Source organism: Heteronotia binoei, chromosome 16, assembly GCF_032191835.1.
Source record: "Heteronotia binoei isolate CCM8104 ecotype False Entrance Well chromosome 16, APGP_CSIRO_Hbin_v1, whole genome shotgun sequence".
Lineage (NCBI taxonomy): Eukaryota > Metazoa > Chordata > Lepidosauria > Squamata > Gekkonidae > Heteronotia > Heteronotia binoei.
Window position 1 is genome coordinate 55066165 of NC_083238.1, and position 18677 is coordinate 55084841.

Here is an 18677-nt window from a genome sequence, read left to right on the forward strand (position 1 = left end):
ATCTGGGGGAACCAGGTTCGATTACCTACTCCTCCACACACACCTGCTGATGTGATATTGGGTCAGCCACATGTTCTCAGATCTGTTCCTCTCAGGAGCAGTTTCTGTCAGAGCTCTCTCAGCTCCACCTACCTCACAGTGTGTCAGTTGTGGGGAGGGGAAGGGAAAGGAAATTTGTAAGATGATCTGAGACTCCTTTCGCTAGCGAAGGGTGGGGTATAGATCCAATCTCTTCTTTTATTAATACTTTTCAAGCTTATCTTTTTTCAAAATAAACTGAGGGGGAGAGTGGTGAATGCCACCCCAAAATAACTGCCACATGAGGCAGAGCTGAATGAAATACCTTCCCTCTCCCGCCTCCTGGGAAGAAGGAAAACCTGAAGGGGAAACATGATTACATCCTGGTTTCTTTTTAAAAATGAACCCCAAAATGGCTGCCACAGGAGGTGGAGCTGAATGAAATAACTTCCTTCTCCAGACTCCTGCCTCCTGGGAAGAAGGAAAGCCTGAAGGGGGAACATTACTAAAAACTGTCTTAAAAAAAAAAAAGAGGGTGGTGAATACCACGCCAAAATGGCTGCCACAGGAGGCGGAGCTAAATGGAATACTTCCCTTCTCTCACCTCCTGGGAAGAAGGAAAGCCTGAAGGGGAAATGGAACCACATTGTGACAAAAAAGAGAGAGAGAGGTGAACACCACCTCAAAATGGCTGCCATAGGAGGCGGAGCTGAATGGAATACCTTCCCTCTCATGCCACCTGGGAGGAAGGAAAGCCTGAAGGGGAAATGGAACTACATACTGATTGAAAGAAAGCCCAGGTGCTTCTCAGTCTTCCTCATCCTCCAGGGGAAAACCCTTTCGTTTGGGTGAAGTCAGCCAATCACAGGCCCTGCCTTACAGTGGCCCAACCTACTTTCTGAAAAGCTCAGCAGACACCTTGGTTCTAAGGAGTTCTGTGATCCACCTTAGGGCTCTATCCACCTGCCTGCCGATCAGAAACGCCTTTGACATTGGCTGGTTGACTGGGGGGTGAACCGAGGCACGGGCAGGCAGCCGATTCTAGAAGGAAATGTGAGAAGTTCTAAGAGCCTAGAAATGTGAATTCAGAAATAGGGGAAGCAACAAAATCGGAGGAAAAAGAGAAAGTGAAACCCAGGCTGAAAGGAGATCTGTACACGACCATGACTTCCTACAAGGAGTTGAAACAACTGGCAAAATCCTACAGGCCTCTAACAGTTCTGCATTCTTGGAAAATACAGTTTTAATATCTCAAGCAAATTTGTCCGGTGAACTGAAGGATGGAAAGTCCCTTGGAGAGACTTGCAGTGAACTCTGGACTTTCCCCAAATGTACTGAATTTTGCATTCTGCAATTGACTTGATGTCCAAAAATCACTGCAGGGGCATTTAGTTGGAATTGCCATGTTCTGAACTCACCTCTGACCTGCAAAGTTTTGTACTTGAAGTCATATTCATCCTGTGCGTCCTCCAGATTCTTGATGAACTGTTCTATTTCCTGGAAAAGCAAGAACTTTGTCAGGCATTCCAAGCATAGAAGACATACCGAAGCACGAATCCTCTGAATCCCAGAGGAAGGTCTCAGCCTCTCTGCCCTGTTGCTGGCACTCCAGAGGAACTGGTTGGCCCCTGCGTGAGACAGGATGCTGGATTAGATGGACCCTCACTGGTCTGACCCAGCAGGGATCTTCTTACGTTCTAAGGAAGGCCTCAGCCTCTGTGCCCTGTTGTTGGCCACCCAGAGGAACTGGTTGGCCCCTCTGTGAGACAGGAGGCTGGACTAGATGGACCACTGGCCTCATCCAGCAGGGCCCTTCTGATGCTCTTAGGAAGGCCTCAACCTCACTGCCCTGTTGTTGACTCTCCAGAGGAACTGGCTGGCCACTGTGTGAGACAGAATACTGGACCGGATGGACCGCTGGTCTAATCCAGCAGGGCTCTTCTGATGTTCTTAGGAAGGCCTCGGCCTCTATGCCATGTTTATTTTGCCTTCCAGAAGAGCTGGTTGGCCACTGTGTGAGACAGGAGGCTGGGCTGGATGGACCACTGGTCTGAACCAGCAGGGCTCTTCTGATGTTCTTAGGAAGGCCTCACCCTCTGTGCCCTGTTGTTGGCCCTCCAAAGGAACTGATTGGCCACTGTGTGAGACAGGAGGCTGGACTAGATGGCCCACTGGGCTGATCCAGCAGGACTCTTCTGAGGTTCTTAGTGAGTTCCTGGTTTGCAAGGCATGAAGAGACTCTACTTTGCCAGTTCTGATGTTGCTGGACAGTTAACCAGTTCCAGGGACACAAAACCTAGTGTCCATTCCTGGACCAAAGAAGGGTAGGCGGCTGTGCTGCACACAGGCTAGGGCCTTCTCGGTGGCAGCACCAAAAATGTGGACTACCCTCCCGGAGGCCATAAGGGCCATGCGGGATCTTTCTCAATTCCGCAGGGCCTGCAAAACTGAACAATTTCGACAGGCCTTCAACACCTAAACCGGGAGAGGATTGCCACCCTGCACTGCTGAGAAGCTACGGCTATTGTAGGCTCACTATCAGAAAAGAAAGATCCCGCCCATATCGAAGTTGTACAGCACCATAAGATGTTTTAATTGTATTTTATTGGTTTTAAATTGTAATTATAGATGTTTGAACTGACTGTTAGCCACCCTGAGTCCGCTTGCGGAGAAGGCGGGATAGAAATCTAAAGTAATAAATAGAAAAAGCAAGACTTATTGATTCATTTAGACTGTGCCTTTTTCAGCAACGGGGACCCAACACGGCTTGCCTTTTTCTTGCCTCCCTTTTATCCTCTAAACCAGGTGCCCTCAAATCTGATGCGCAAGGGCACCCTGGAGCCTAACCCCTTTCCTGGTGCCTGCCAAATGTTTTGAGAAAGTGGGTGGGGCCGGGGGGGGGGGTTTCCCTGACCAGTAAGGTTTCCAATTGTCCATTTGAGATCTGATTGGCTATGCAGATTAAAATGCCATTTCGGTGACAGCTGCACTACAGTGCTGGTTTTATTCTCTCTCTGACTCGTCTTTTTCCAGCGCATTTTAAAAACTTGTCCCTCTTATCCCCTGCATTTTGGCTTCCTCTCTGTGTGGTGGTTGGCTCTGCCTCCCACGGTGGCCATTTTGTGGTTGCGCCCATTTCACCACTGGTCTGATCCAGCAGGGCTCGCTCCCCTTATGTCCTTAGGAAGGCCTCGGCCTCTTTGCCCTGTTGCTGGCCATCTAGAGAAGCTGGTTGGCCACCGTGTGAGACAGGACGCTGGACAAGATGGACCACTGGCCTGATCCATCGGGTCTTTTCTTCTGCTTGTGAGCTAAACCCAGATTCGGAAAGAGATATCAGTCAATCCCCGTGCAAGTTGAAAACACTTTTGCCGGGTCAGCTGGAAACACCCCAAGGACAATCATAACATTGTGGTGCTCCTTAGAACATATGAAGAATGGTTTAGCCAACCCTACAAATTGTGCACAGTTTATGAGTTGCTGATCCTGGACCAAAATCATATAAATCACACATTCTTCACTTGTGTATCACAGCATGCATGCCAAGACATTTCCCCCCAAACTCCAAGAAGGTAAAAAGCGTAGATTTTGCACTTTAACTTTAGAAGACGACAACTTTGGATTTATACCCCGCCCTTCACTCTGAATCTCAGAGCGGCTTACAATCTCCTTTACCTTCCTCCCCCACGACAGACACCTTGTGAGGTAGGTGGGGCTGAGAGAGCTCCCCCAGCAGCTGCCCTTTCAAGGACAGCTCTGCGAGAGCTATGGCTGACCCAAGGCCATTCCAGCAATTGGAAGTGGAGGAGTGGGGAATCAAACCCGGTTCTCCCAGATAAGAGAGTGGAATGGCTGCAGCTCAGTGGCAGAGCATCTGCTTGGGATGCAGAAGGTCCCAGGTTCAATTCCTGGTGTCTCCAGTTACAACAATGATGTTAGCAGGTGCTGTGAAAGACTTCAAGCTGAGACCCTGGTGAGCTGCTGCCAGTCCAAGCAGACGATATTGAGCTTAAAGGACCAGGGGACCGATTCAGTATGAAGCCACTTCCTGTGTTCCAAGCATCTGAGAAGGAGCTATGGCTCAATGTTAGAGCATCGACTTTGTATGCAGACTGTCCCAGGTTTGACCCCCAAGCAGTGTTTCCTTTAAGCTGCGTGGGTGAGAAAAAGAATGATATTGGATTTATACCCCGCTTTGCACTCCAAATCTCAGTGTGGCTCACCATCTTCCTTTACCTTCCTCCCTCACAACAAGACACCCTGTGAGGTAGGTGGGGCTGAGACAGCTCTGACAGAAGCTGCCTTTCCAAGGACAACTCTGAGAGAGCTATGGCTGACCCAAGAGGGCCATTCCAGCAGCTGCAAGTGGAGGAGTGGGGAATCAAACCCGGTTCTCCTAGATTAAGAGTCTGCGCACTTAACCCCTACAACAAACTGACTCTCAACATAGGAAATATAGGAAGCCCTGCCCAGCTGCAATCTGGAACCGTGAAGCCTCTTGTGCTGCCCCAATTGCTTATTTTAAGATTACAACACTTCCATTCTGCCCTGGGTGTGAATTGCTCCACAAAGGGAGGGGGGGAGGGATGGAGAGGGAACATTGCAAGCTCTCCAGTTGAAAAACAATCTAACACGATGATTTTTTTAAATTAGATTTTTATTCTGCCCCTCCCTTAGAGATTAGGATTTCAGGTGTCCAACGAGATCATGTGATAACAATAACGAAACCATGCTTCCCATAAAATCCAAGCAAGGTGATGGGAAAAGACCTCAGTCTGAGACCCTGGAAAGCCACAGCCGGTCTGAGTAGATGAGTAGAAGATGCTGCCTCCGATGGACCGGGGGGGGGGGGGGGGGGTTCCAGGAGAAAGCAGCTTCACAAATTCAACTTACCGTGACGTTGTCCTTCACGTTTTTGACTTTTCCGTCCAGCTCTTTCTGCCGCACCAACACGACCGTATTCTGCGTGCTCCCCACTTGCATCTGGAATTGGAAAGAGAACGCAGACCCCCTGCAATAACGCACACTGTCTAGATTGGGGGTGGCCAAACTGTGGCTCTCGAAGCCCCCACTATTGGTGGCTTGGAGAATGCATTTAAAGTTGCTTTCTTTCCACCTCTCCTTCTCTCCTCCCTCCCTCCCCTCTTTTCCTCCCTTCCTGGCTCTCAAACGACATTCATGTCCTGCGGCTCTCAAACATCTGACGTTTATTCTATGTGGCTCTTACGTTAAGCAAGTCTGGCCACCCAAACTTGGTCTAGAGCATCTTGATGGGCACACAGAAGAGATTCTGCTGTCCGCACGGTCTCAACCGTGCCTTCCCACCTCGACACAAGAAGGAAACGAAGCACACACACAAACACACTGCAACCCTGGGAAGTTGGTGAGGCTGAGTTTCAAAAGTCACCTGCATGCTTCCGGAGCAGAGGGAAGATTCGAATCCAGGTCTCCAGATCCTAATCTAATACTGACTGCTACACGACACCCATGACCTTTTGAAAAGCAAGCCTCTGCACACACACACCCAAAGCCCCTGAACACACCTGTAAGCCTTCTTGCATTCTTTTTTTTTCCTGCCAGGAAAAGACTATTCGAAGTGCTGAGTAAACAGGCTACATTTGGGGAGATGTGTACATTCAGACGTGCAGAACTTCCAGACGGAACCCTTCTGCTGCCCTGCTCCTGGGACATTGTTCCCCTCTGCAGACCCCGGAAGAAAATTTACCTTATCTGCCAATTCGGCGGTATGAAGGATTTTCCGTTCTTCGCACAGACACTTGGAGACGAGCATAGCCATGTACATAGGATCTTCCTCAAAGGTGTTCTGCGTCAAAAGAAGAGGACGTCACCAGGGCCTCTTTTGAGCAGGAACATAGTTCCGGCTGGCTTGGTGCCAGGGGGTGTGGCCTAAAATGCAAGTGAGATCCTACGGGCCTTTTTCTACAAAGTCCTATGTCAGGGGTGGCTAATGGTAGCTCTCCAAATGTTTTTTTTTGCCTACAACTCCCATCAGCCCCAGCCATTGGCCGTGCTGGCTGGGGCTGATGGGAGTTGTAGGCAAAAAAAAAAAAACCATCTGGAGAGCTACCGTTGGCCACCCCTGCCCTATATGAAACAATGGTGCTGTCAGGGGGTGTGGCCTAATATACAAATGAAATCCTACAGGCCTTTTTCTACAAAAAGCCCTATGTCAGGGGTAGCCAACGGTAGCTCTCCAAATGTTTTTTTTTGGCCTACAACTCCCATCAGCCCCAGCCATTGGCCATGCTGGCTGAGGCTGATGGGAGTTGTAGGCAAAAAAAAATATGGAGAGCTACCGTTGGCCACCCCTGCCCTATGTGAAACAATGGGGATGTCAGGGGTGTGTGGCCTAATATGCAAATGATTTCCTGCTTGGCTTTTCCTATCCCCAAAAAAGCCCCGGACGCCGCAATGGATAAGACTGCGACAGCCAGTCACCAAGTCCCATCGACAACCTGCAGTGCCGCGTCGCTCAGCCTGCGCGGTTGCTAGGAAAGCATGCTGCTTCGGTATGGTGGTGGTGGAAGGTGCCATCACGTGGCCGCTGGTGTGGCCACCCCTCTAGGATTTTCAAGGCAAGAGACACTCAGAGGTGGCTGGCCACCGCCTGCCTCTGCGTAGCGACCCTGGGCTTCCTTGGTGGTCTCCCATCCAAGTGCTCCCTAGGAATGACCCTGCTTAGCTTGAGAGAGCTGACAAGTTTGGGCTACCCTGGGCCGTCCAAGTCAAGGCAATTGATGAACGGAGGTGGTTCTGCCATAGCCTGCCTCTGCCACTTCCTTGGTGGCCTCCCATCCAAGTACTAAACAGGGCCGGTCCCTGCTTAGCTTCTGAGATCTGGCTCGCCTGGGCCATCCAGGTAAAGAGAGATGAACCCAGGTGGTTTGCCATTGCCTGCCTCTGCGTAGCAACCCTGGACTCCCATATATAGCCTCCCATCCTAGTGTTAACCAGGGCCGGCCCCTGCTTAGCTTCTGAGATCAGGCTCACCTGGGCCATCCAGGTCAGGGCAGAGAGGAACAGAGGTGGTCTGTCACGGTCTGCCTCTGCGTAGCGACCCCGGACCTTCCTTGGTGGTCTCCCATCCAAGTGCTAACTAGGAACGACCCTGCTTAGCTTCTGAGATCTGACAAGATTGGGCTAGCCTGGGCCGTCCAAGTCAAGGCAATTGATGAACGGAGGTGGTTCTGCCATAGCCTGCCTCTGCCACTTCCTTGGTGGCCTCCCATCCAAGTACTAACCAGGGCTGGTCCCTGCTTAAGCTTCTGAGATCAGGCTCACCTGGGCCATCCAGGTCAGGGCAGAGAGGAACAGAGGTGGTCTGTCACGGTCTGCCTCTGCGTAGCGACCCCGGACCTTCCTTGGTGGTCTCCCATCCAAGTGCTAACTAGGAACAACCCTGCTTAGCTTCTGACAAGATTGGGCTAGCCCGGGCCATCTAAGTCAAGGCAAGAGATGAACGGAGGTGGTTCCGCCATAGCCTGCCTCTGCGAAGCAACCATGGACTTCCCTTGGTGGTCTCCCATCCAAGTACAAACCAGGGCTCACACTGCTTAGCTTCTGAGATCTGATGAGACTGGGCTAGCCTGGGCCATCCAGATCAGGGCAAGAGATGAACAGAGGTGGTTTTCCCATTGCCTGCCTCTGCGTAGCAACCCTGGACCTTCCTTGGCGGTCTCCCATCCAAGTGCTAACCAGGGCTGACCCAGCTTAACTTCAGAGATCTGATGAGATCAGGCTAGCCTGGGCCAAGGCAAGAGATGAACGGAGGTGATTTGTCACTGCCTGTCTCTGCGTAGCAACCCTGGACTTCCTTGGGGGTCTTTCATCCAAGCGCTAACCAGGGCTGACCCAGCTTAGCTTCAGAGATCTGAGGAGACTGAGCTTGCCAGGGCCGTCCTGGTTCAGCACGCTTCTCTAGAAGGCACGGCATATTCACACGGCCGCCTGGATGTGCAAGAGGCATGAGAGAAGCCAGCCAGCCAGCCAACCCCGCACCCTTCTGTCGCTTTGGATTTGGGCACCTCGTGTTTTGCTTGTTTTCAGTGCTCCCGTTTCGAGCGTCAAGCCCAAGCGCTAAGTTAAAGGCAAAAAGATAGTCCCCTGTGCAAGCACCTGTCGGAGTGACGTCGCATCACGACGTTTTCACGGCAGACTTTGTTACAGGGTGGTTTGCCCTTGCCTTCCCCAGTCCTTTACGCTTTCCCCCCAGCAAGCTGGGTGCTCATTTTACCCACCTCGGAAGGATGGAAGGCTGAGTCAACCTCGAGCCGGCGAACCTGAACCCAGCTTCCGCCGGGATCGAACTCAGGCTGTGAGCAGAGGGCTTGGATGGTAGCACTGCAGCTTTACCACTCTGCGCCCCGGGGCTGCTAGCACTGAGCTAGCAAGCAAGAAATCAGATCCCAGGCAGAACCAGCTCGACACAGCTGCGAACCAACTCGCATAAACCATGCCAGCCCATTTCCCCGTGGCCCCCCCACGGCACAGAGATCCAGAGTGTTACATCCGCAGCAGCAAATTCTGGTCAACTGCCACTTGGGTGTAAACGGGCATCCCCAAGCCACAGGGCTGGCCCTTCCACTAGGCAAACTAGGGGATTGCCTAGGGTGCCAGCCTTCTGGGGGCGCAGAATTGGGTGCCCACCGTGTGGCGTATCAGTGCAGGGGGAGGGGGGATGCCAGAAGCTAGCCTTGCCTAGGATGCCATTTAGAGCTGACCCTGCCAAGCCAGACAAATAAATCGGCTCCTTTTCAAACGGCGAGAGGAGGAGGAGGATGCAATTTTGGTTTTTTTTTAAAGGAAAGATCTGCCAGCCGCATTCAAGGATGGGAAAACACGCTACGCGCCTTACACAGAAATCAGGCCTGCGGGTGCCAGCCAGGATGGATCTGTCAACATCCGTTTTGAAAAAAAACTGGGTGATAACAGACGGGGAGGCAGGCAGCCCAAAAAAGCATGTACACATGCGCACATCTGCCTGCTGTCCGTGTCCTGCACGCAGCCCGCCCGGGGCCAGATTGAAGCCGCCTCGGAAAGGTACCACTGTCAAGGAAAGGTCCCCAGTGCAAGCACCGGTCATTCTGACTCTAGGGTGAAGTTGCTCTCAGAGTGTTTTCACGGCAGACTTTTTATGGGGCGGTTTGCCATTGCCTTCCCCAGTCCTCTACACTCCCCCCCGCCCCCCAGCAAGCTGGGGACTCATTTTACCGACCTCGGAAGGATGGAAGGCTGAGTCAACCTTGGGCCAGCTACCTGAACCAGCTTCCGCTGGGATCAAACTCAGGTCCAGAGCAGAACTTAGGACTGCAGCTGTAACACTCTGTGCCATAGGGCTCTTCTCCGAAGCTAAGGATATTGTTTAAATGGTTGGCGTTGTTAATAATCTGGCGATTGGTCTGCTTGCCTACAGGTCCCCTGTGCAAGCACCACTAGTTTCCGACTCTGGGGTGACGTTGCTCTCACAGCGTTTTCATGGCAGACTTTTTACAGGGTGGTTTGCCATTGCCTTCCCCAGTCCTCTACACTTCCGCCCCACCCCCAGCAAGCTGGGGACTCCTTTGACCGACTTCGGAAGGATGGAAGGCTGAGTCAACCTCGAGCCGGTGACCTGAAAACCCAGCTTCCGCCGGGGATCGAACTCAGGTCGTGAGCAGAGCTTAGGACTGCAGTACTGCAGCTTTAACACTCTGCGCCATGGTACCTAAAATCTGAGGCAGCTCCGAAGTGCTTCCCTGGCTATCTATACGGCCAGGGAGCGCCCAGGGAGCGGCCAACACGTAGGAGCGCTCTGGAAGCTCTTCCACAGTGCACTCAGCCTTTCCCTGTTCCGAGGGCAGGCCGCATGATGTCCAGAGGCTCCCGGCCACTCCTTTTTTTTGCCGGTTTTCTTCTGGGATGACTTGATGCCGCCCTGAGCCGTTGCTTTTTTTTTTTTTAGAGGAGCGTTTTTAAACGAGTCTCTTTTTTTAAAAAAAATGTTTCTAAAAAACACTTGGGGGAGGCACCAGAGAAGGGGTCTGTTAGCCCCATGGTGCTGACGGGCCCCTTAAATCTCTGGCATTCGCTCCACCATTCTCGCGTGTCAGCGATGCACAATGCAGACCCACCTGCAGGTTCCGCTTGCTCTTCCTGATGTTGTGCTGCAGCAGGAAGTTGTTCTCCTGCGTGAAGCGGCTGTACTGATCGTCCAGCTGCGACAGAAGGTTCTGGAACAGCAGGGTGGCCAAGGAATAATCGTTGGCAGCATGTTCCCTAGGAAACAGAAGGAACCGCAGACCTGTTGCTCGTTGTTTTTAAAGCCTACAATAGATACTTTCGTCATCCTTTGGAGCCCATCAACGCCTTGACGGTTGGCAGAAGTCCTCGAGATGTGATTTGTGAGGGGGAAATGGATGGGAGGTGTGTTTTCTCTTTTTCCCCAAAAAAGATTTTTTAAAAGTCAAGCTCTCAGGAGCCTTGTCCCCTTCTAAATGGTTCCACAAGGTGTTTTTTATTTTGTAGCAGGGGCTCCTTTGCACGTTAGGCCATCCTCCTGATGTAGCCAATCCTTTAAGAGTTTACAGTGGGCCCTGTACTAAGAGCCCTGTAAGCTCCAGGAGGACTGGCTACATCAGGGGGAGGGGGGGCCTAATATGCATAGGAGCTCCTGCCACCAAAAAAGCCCTGAATACAAACATGACCGCCAGCCAAAAGTTCTGCAAATGTTAAGAGTCCCATTATCATGACGCGTGACCCCACATCAGCCTCTCACCAGTCTTGGCTTTCCAGCCATGATGCCAGATACTGTCGGATTTCCATGGGAAAGGAGTCATCATACAGCTGGTGTACCTGTTCCAGGAACTTGGAATCCAGCTGCTGCAGTTTGTACCACTGGCTCATCCTGAGGGAATCAAGGCACGTTAAGATTTAGAACCCACATCCCCTGCTGTGCTTCAGCTGAAAGATTTGGGCCAATTTGGAGGACGGAAGAAGTGCAAGTGGGCTTTTTCTCCAGAGGGCAGCCATGTTAATCCGCTATAAAACAGATAGATTTGAATCCAGTAGTACCATAGAGACTACCGGGATTTGGGGGAATCTAAACTTTCAAAAGTCAACGCTCCTGCTATCTGATGAAGAAAGTGTTAATAGGTAGAGATGGGCACAAACCATCTTTCTGCAGTTCAGTTCATGGCTGAACCACAAACCGATATGCGCGTTCATGAACCAAACTGGTTTGAGAGCTATTTCAAGTTTAATCCCCTGCTTTCTCCTCCCCACGACAAGCGCCAGAGAGCAGAAGCAAGGGTTTATGGGGATCCAAGGCACTGACACCCCTGCTTTTTGCTCTTGCAATGAATTGCATCAGAATTCATGGAAGTTTGCAGCAAGCTCTTCAGTTCACAAATATCACTTTAGAAACCACAAACCGGCCTAAAATTTGTGATGAAGCTGAGTTCATGAACCGGTTCGTGCCCGTCCCTAGTAACAGGGGTGCACTCTACAAAATGATTTGCATCCTTGCTTAGATAAATTATTAGAGACTGCAGTCTGTATTTCTGTGTATCGCTTGCTGCAATTATTACATAATTCTGCTCCGCTTAATGTGACATGCCAATACCTACACTTTGCTTCAGTTCTCTTTTTGACTTCTGGTTGGCTCTATAACCCTGTTGCATTGTTTAATGGATGACTTACTCTTTTTATTTTCTGTCAGTCACAGTATTTATACCAGGGGTGACCAAACTTGCTTAACATAAGAGCCACATAGAATAAATGGCAGACGTTGGAGAGCCACAAGACATGAATGTCTGATGCTTGAGAGCTGCAGGAAGGAGGGAAGGCAGGCAAATAGATGGGGGGAGAGAGGTGGAAAGAAAGCAACTTTAAATGCATTCTCCATGCCACTGGCTGGCTTGGCTTGCAGAAGTGTTTTAAAGAGACAAATGTCTTTTCTGACCTAGTGAGGGTTTCGAGAGCCACATAATACGTGTGACAGATCCACAAGGCCACCCATGTTTGGCCACCGCTGATTTACACTCTGCCTATCTCATTTGGACTCAAGGCTAAATTAAAAACTGTCAAATACCACCAATTAATCAATTTCCCACTAGGGCATCTGAGGATGGAGAATTCAGACTCTAAAATATGTCTAAATCATTCTGTCAAAATTGTGCTCATTTTAAAGTTCAAAAAAAAAAAAGGGGGAACGGTTGCAGTTATGGAAGCAAGAAAAAATGCCAGAAAAATAGGATTGGATTGTAAAAGTTATAACATGGAGTGAGATGGACAAACTAACATGAATCTTAAGAGACTATGATTTTGAAGTGTATGAAAAGGAGTGGAAAAAGTTTAGATGTTATGTAGAAGAAGGATATTGGAATATAAAAGGATATTGGACAATTTTTTGATAATGATAATACTAGAAAAAAGTAGAATATGAATATAGGTTCTTATGGTTTAAGGGTATCTTTAAATGTTAGTATTTTAAGTATATAACTTCGGCGGGAGTCAAGTAACGGGGGGAGGGCGGACTAGAAAATAGCATATAGGATAGATAAAAGGAAGGTATTAATGGATATGGTTACCATATGTTATCAATAAAATTGTGTTTACCACAAAAAAAGTAAACGGTGGTGGTGATGGGGACTGAACAAACCCCACCCAGAAGACCCCACACCAGCCTTTTTTATACTTCCTCCCTTTCTCACAATATGAAAACTCCTGGATGGTCAATGAAATCGGGTTAGAACAGATAAAAGATATTGGATTTATATCCCGCCCTATACTCTGAATTTCAGAGTCTCACAGCGGTCACAATCCCCTTTACCTCCCCCCCCCCCCGTCCCCACAACAGACACCCTGTGAGGTGGGTGGGGCTGAGAGAGCTCTTACAGCAGCTGCCCTTTCAAGGACAACTCCTACAAGAGCTATGGCTGACCCAGCAGCTGCAAGTGGAGGAGGGGGGAATCAAACCTGGTTCTCCCAGATCAGAGTCTGCACACTTTACCACTGCATCAAACTGGCTCTCTACAGCAAAGGGTGATTAACACATGGAATTCACTGCCACAGGAGGTGGCGGCGGCTACAAACATAAACAGCTTCAAGAGGGTATGGGATCAATATATGGAGCAGAGGTCCATCAGTGGCTATTAGCCACAGCGTATTGTTGGAACTCTGTCTGGGGCAAGTGATACTCTGTATTCTTGGTGCTTGGGAGCGGGCAGCAGTGGGAGGGCTTTTAGTGCCCTGGCCCCACTGATGCATCTCCTGATGCCACCTGGGTTTTTTGGCCACTGTGTGACACAGAGTGTTGGATCTGGATGGGCCATTGGCCTGATCCAACATGGCTTTTCTTATGTTTTATATGACACAGAGTGTTGGACTGCATGGGCCACTGGCCTGATCCAACATGGCTTCTCTTATGTTCTTACAGTATGTTACAGAAGTGACTACACCCCCTCACATTTTGTAAATATTTATCTTTTCATGTGACAACACTGAAGAAATGACACTTGGCTATAATGCAAAGTAGTGAGTCTACAGCTTGTATAACAGTGTAAATGTGCTGTCCCCTCAAAAATCACGCAACACACAGCTACAGAGGGACCCATGAATGCCAACATGTACTGTGACATACTGAAGCAGAACATGATCCCCAACCCTTTGGAGACCGGGCCGCAGAAAGCTTGCGAGATTTGCAGTCCCCCTTCGGAGTCTGCCGTGAAAACGTTGTGAGAGCAACGTCACCCCAGAGTCGGAAACGACTGGTGCTTGCACAGGGGACTATTCCTTTCCTTTCCTATAAATCTATTGCACGGATTCTCTTCCCCTTTGCCTGCACGTCGGAACGCGGAGCAAAAAATCTCGGGCGCAAGACTCGGGGTAGGGGGAAACCTCGCAGGGTTTACTCGTGAGCAGGGCTTTTTTTTTTTTTTTAGCAAGGACACCTTTGCCTTTTAGGCCTCACCCACCCCTGCTGGAGCCAATCCTCCAAGAGCCTCTGCAGGGCTCTTCTTACAGTGGCTTAACATGCAAAGGAGTGCTTGCTACCAAAAAAGAAAAAGTCCTGCTCGTGAGTAAATGCGACTCGTTGCACCCCCTGCCCTTCCCCCCTCTCGCGTGGCCCCGATCCCCCTGCTTGCAAACGCTTTCCCCGGCTGGGCTAACTGCATTTACCTGGTTGCAGCTGCAAGACCCCGCGCAAGTCCTCCCTCCGGTTGGGCAATGCCTCAGTGAAAACGAAACCGATTCTCGACTCGGAAATAACAAAGGGGACCTGACGGGGGCAGCCAATCAGCGAGCAGAGCAGAGCCCCCCTGCAGGGAGCAGCCAATCAAGAGAGAAGAGAGGCTTGGGCCCGGGCGAGGCTGTTCCCGCAGCTCGACCACCCTCCCTCCGTCCTCTGCGCTATGAGGCTTGCAGTGGCGTTTGTTTGATGGATGTTTTCCTGGATGAAGGTTAATTGGCATTTAATTTTAAAAAGGAAACCTTTGCAGTGACAGCAAAACGCCTTTTTGTTTTTTGGTGAACCTCAGTTGTGTCGGGATAAAAAGCAAAATCTAAAGGGGTTAGAGCGTCAGAGAAGGGCTGAGAAGCTGGGGGAAGAAACCCTGGATGTGTTAATGTTTTTTAAAAAATGCGTTAAAATGTATTTGATTTATTTTAAAACGTAAAAAAAGGATTTATAATTTATCCACTTCTATAAAAATGTTGAACAATACATAAAATATTGAACAAAGCAAAAGTCAAGTTGCATCTTTTAAGACCAACAAAGTTTTATTAAGAAAGCCAGTTTGGTGTAGTGATGAAGTGCCCTGACACTTATCTGAGAGAACCGGGTTTGATTCCCCACTCCTCCACTTGCAGCTGCTGGAATGGCCTTGGGTCAGCCATAGCTCTGGCAGGAGTTGTCCTTGAAAGGGCAGCTTCTGGGAGAGCTCACTCAGCCCCACCTGCCTCACAGGGTGTCTGTTGTGGGGGAAGAAGATAAAGGAGAATGTAAGTCGATCTGAGACTCTGATTCAGAGAGAAGGGCAAGGTATAAATCTACGGTCTTCTTCTTATCTGGGAGAACTGGATTTGTTTCCCCACTCCTCCACTTGAAGCTGCTGGAATGGCCTTGGGTCAGCCATAGCTCTGGCAGAGGTTGTCCTTGAAAGGGCAGCTGCTGTGAGAGCCCTCTCAGCCACACCCACCTCACAGGGTGTCCGTTGTTGTGTGAGAGCTGGACCATAAGGAAGGCCGAGCACAGAGAAATAGATGCTAGAAGCGCACAGAATAAATGTCAGGTGTTTGAGAGCCACAAGACAGGAACGCCAGGAGTTTGGGAGCCGCAAAACATGAACATATTAGATGTTTGAGAGCCAGAAGAAAGGATGGAAAATAGACTGGGGAGGGAGAGGTGGAAAGCAAGCAACTTTAAGTGCATTCTCCAAGCCACTGGATGGCTTGCCTTGGAGAAGTGATTTAAAGAGACAAACGCCTTCTCCAAGCCAGCCGACAGGACGGTGGGGGCTACGAGAGCCACACAAAATGTATTTTGTTTATATCCCACCCAAAGCAACTGGCATTCTCCTTCCGTTGTTTCCTCACAACAACCCCGTGAGGTGGGATAGGCTGAGAGAGGGGGGCCCAGAGATCTCTGGGAATTACAACAGATCTCCGGCCCGTGGAGATCAGTTCTCCTTGGAGAAAGTGGCAGCTTTGAAAGGTGGACTCTGTAGCTCCTTGAGGTCCCGCCTCTTCCTAAGCCCTGCCCACCCAGGGCTCCACCCCCCCCCCCCCCGCAAACCTCCAGGTGTTTCCCAACCCAGAGCCAACAATCTGATTCTTTATAGAAGACATGAGGACTATAAAACTCCGGGTACTGCCAACGAAAGTCCGTATAGTCAAAGCGATGGTATTCCCAGTAGTAATATGGCTGTGAGAGTTGGACCATAAGGAAGGCTGAAGAATAGATGCTTTTGAGCTGTGGTGCTGGAGAAGACTCTTGAGAGTCCCTTGGACTGCAAGAAGATCCAATCAGTCACTCCTAAGGGAAATCAACCCTGATTGTTCCCTGGAAGGCCAGATGCTGAAGCTGAAGCTCAAATCCTTTGGACCCCAAATGAGAAGGGAGCACTCGCTGGAGAAGATCCTGATGCTGGGAAAGACAGAAGGCCAAAGAAGAAGGGGACGGCAAAAGAGGAGATGGGGTGGACAGCATTACTAATGCAACTAACACGAATTTGAGCATACTTTGGAAGACAGGAGGGCCTGGCTTGACTCAGTCCAGGGGGTCGCAAAGAGTCAGACTCGACTGCCCGACTGAACAACAACACACTGCTATTGTGGCGCGAGGTGTGTGGTATCTCTTTGTGGTATCTCTTTGTGTGTCTTTTTCTCATGGCTGCAGGGGTTGCACACAGTGCACATTGGGCTGGTTTCTTTCTTTTTTTGCTGCCAAGTCCGACCCCTTGAGATTTTCAGGGTAAGAGACTTCAGGGGTGGTTTGCCATTGCCTTTCCAAAATCATCCTCTGGAGTTCTTTTCCTTAGTAATTCTAATCTTTGGAAATGGAAAACAGCTGTTTTTACTGCAGAATAGTATAATGCAAGCACAGGGCCGCAATATGCCAAGCACGGAAGGAAGAAAAATCTCTGTGCAACCTAGAAGCTTTCCAGCAGAGCAGAGATTTGAACCTGGCTCTCCCAGAACCTCATCTGCCATTCAAACCCACTTATGCATCCAGTGTAACAACATAAGAAGAGCCCTGCTGGATCATAGAGTTAGAAGGGACCTCCAGGGCTATCTAGATGGGGGGTGCTCAAACTGTGACTTGGAAACCACATGGGGCTCTTTCATAAATATTGTGTGGCTCTTGAAGCCCCCACCACCCTGTCAGCTGCCTTGGAGAAGGCATTTGTCTCTTTAAATCACTTCGCCAAACCGGGTGGTGGCTTGGAGAATGCATTTAAAGTTGCTTTCATTCCACCTCTCCCCACATCTATCTTCCTTCCTTCCTTCCTTCCTTCCTTCCTTCCTTCCTTCCTTCCTTCCTTCCTTCCTTCCTTCCTTCCTTCCTTCCTTCCTTCCTTCCTTCCTTCCTTCCATATCCCGCCCTCCCCTATTTAGCTCAGGGCGGCTAACAACAGTTAAAATACATAATGTTAAAATATAACACAAAATCATTAAAATTCATTGTACACATACAATACATTTGCACATATTGTACGCATACATTTGCACATGTTGTACATATGCATTTGCACATATTGTACACATACAACACAGCATATATTGTGCACATACATTTGCACATATCGTACACATGCAACACAGTTGCACATATTGTACAAATACAACACATTAGCCCATATTGTACACATACAATACAGATAGATCCAAGCGGGCAGCTGTGTTGGTCTGAAGCAGTTGAACAAAGCAGGAGTCAAGTTTCACCTTTAAGACCAACCAATTTTTATTTAGAACGTAAGCACACTTGATCAGCCGAGGAATCCAGCTCAGTGAGCAGAGCCAGACATAGCTGGTAGGCAGTGGCCCAGAATGCAACATGGTACAGATTTAAGAACCAATGACAGTGAAGTAAAATTATCTGGTAGGCAGGGGTTTACAATGTAAAATGGTACAATGACAAAAGAGTAAAATTAACAAATTGAGCAAACATACAATACAGTTGCACATATGCAATTCAGTTGACCCTCCGTTGCCCCGGAGAGGCCACCAGAATGACTGCAGGGGGGGGGGGTGGTCCCGGGAACAGCCGCGGCCACGTGGTTTCCGAGAAGCCGGCGGGGCTCCGGGAAGGCAGTTGACCGAAAGCGAAAGTCAGGCAGCAAAGATGCAGGCAGGTGGCGGAGGGAAGGGGAAGGGGGGGGGGATGCGCGTGGCTGGCAGCGGGCTGCAAAGCGAACCTCTGGACTGCTCGCCTCGGCTTGCCAACCTCTAGGCAGCGCCTGGAGAGCTCCCGGAATGGCAACGCGATCTCCAGTTTGCAAGGATCCGGCAGACGGAGGCTCCTTTAGAGGGTGGAGTCTGAGGCGGGGGTCCACATCGGGAGGCTTGGAACTGACCTGGCGGGGTTGGGAGGAAGATGAATCTAAAGCTGGGGTGTCAAACATGCGGCCCGGGGACCAAATCAGGCCCTCGGAGGTCTCCTATCAGCCCGCCCCCCCCCCCCCCCCAGCAACTGGCTGTCGTCTGCTTCCTTCTCCCTCTCTCTTGCTTCTTTCTGCATCTTGGCTTGCTTTGCCAGGCTTGCTTAATCACACGGGAGCTACCAAGCAAAGCAGTTCTTTCATACATATTATGTAACTCTTGAAGCCCCCAGCTACCCTGTCAACCAGTTTGTAGAAGGCATTGGTCTCTCTAAATCGCTACTCCAAGCCAAGCCAGCCAGTGGCATGGAGAATGCATTTAAAGTTGCTTTCTTTCCACCTCTCCCTCCCCATCTATTTTCCTCCCTCCCTCCCTTCCTGTAAGTGCAATATGTTCTATGATCAGAATTAATGCAGATCTGAAGCCACATTCTACACTTCTACATGTATGCCATTAAAAAAGCTGTTTTCAATTTTCAAAAAGTGGAATTACTACGAAAACGAACTCCAAACAGTTATTTTTTTGCGAGGGGTGGTGCGGGTGGTTTGCAGCTGTGTGGG

At 49.9% G+C, this 18677-nt stretch overlaps 1 protein-coding gene across 1 annotated transcript in view; it reads right to left on the reverse strand.

Moving 5' to 3' along the window:
• STAT1 (signal transducer and activator of transcription 1) overlaps positions 1-10931 on the reverse strand; it is a 43015-nt gene extending 32084 nt beyond the window's left edge. The window contains exons 1-5 of the mRNA XM_060257408.1: positions 10793-10931; positions 10149-10293; positions 5744-5842; positions 4912-5001; positions 1437-1515 (exon numbers count right to left, since the gene is read on the reverse strand). Coding sequence (XP_060113391.1) covers positions 1437-1515; positions 4912-5001; positions 5744-5842; positions 10149-10293; positions 10793-10920 — 541 coding nt within the window. The 5' untranslated portion in view covers positions 10921-10931. The remainder of the gene's footprint in view (positions 1-1436; positions 1516-4911; positions 5002-5743; positions 5843-10148; positions 10294-10792) is intronic.
• Between the last annotated feature and the right edge of the window lie 7746 nt (positions 10932-18677).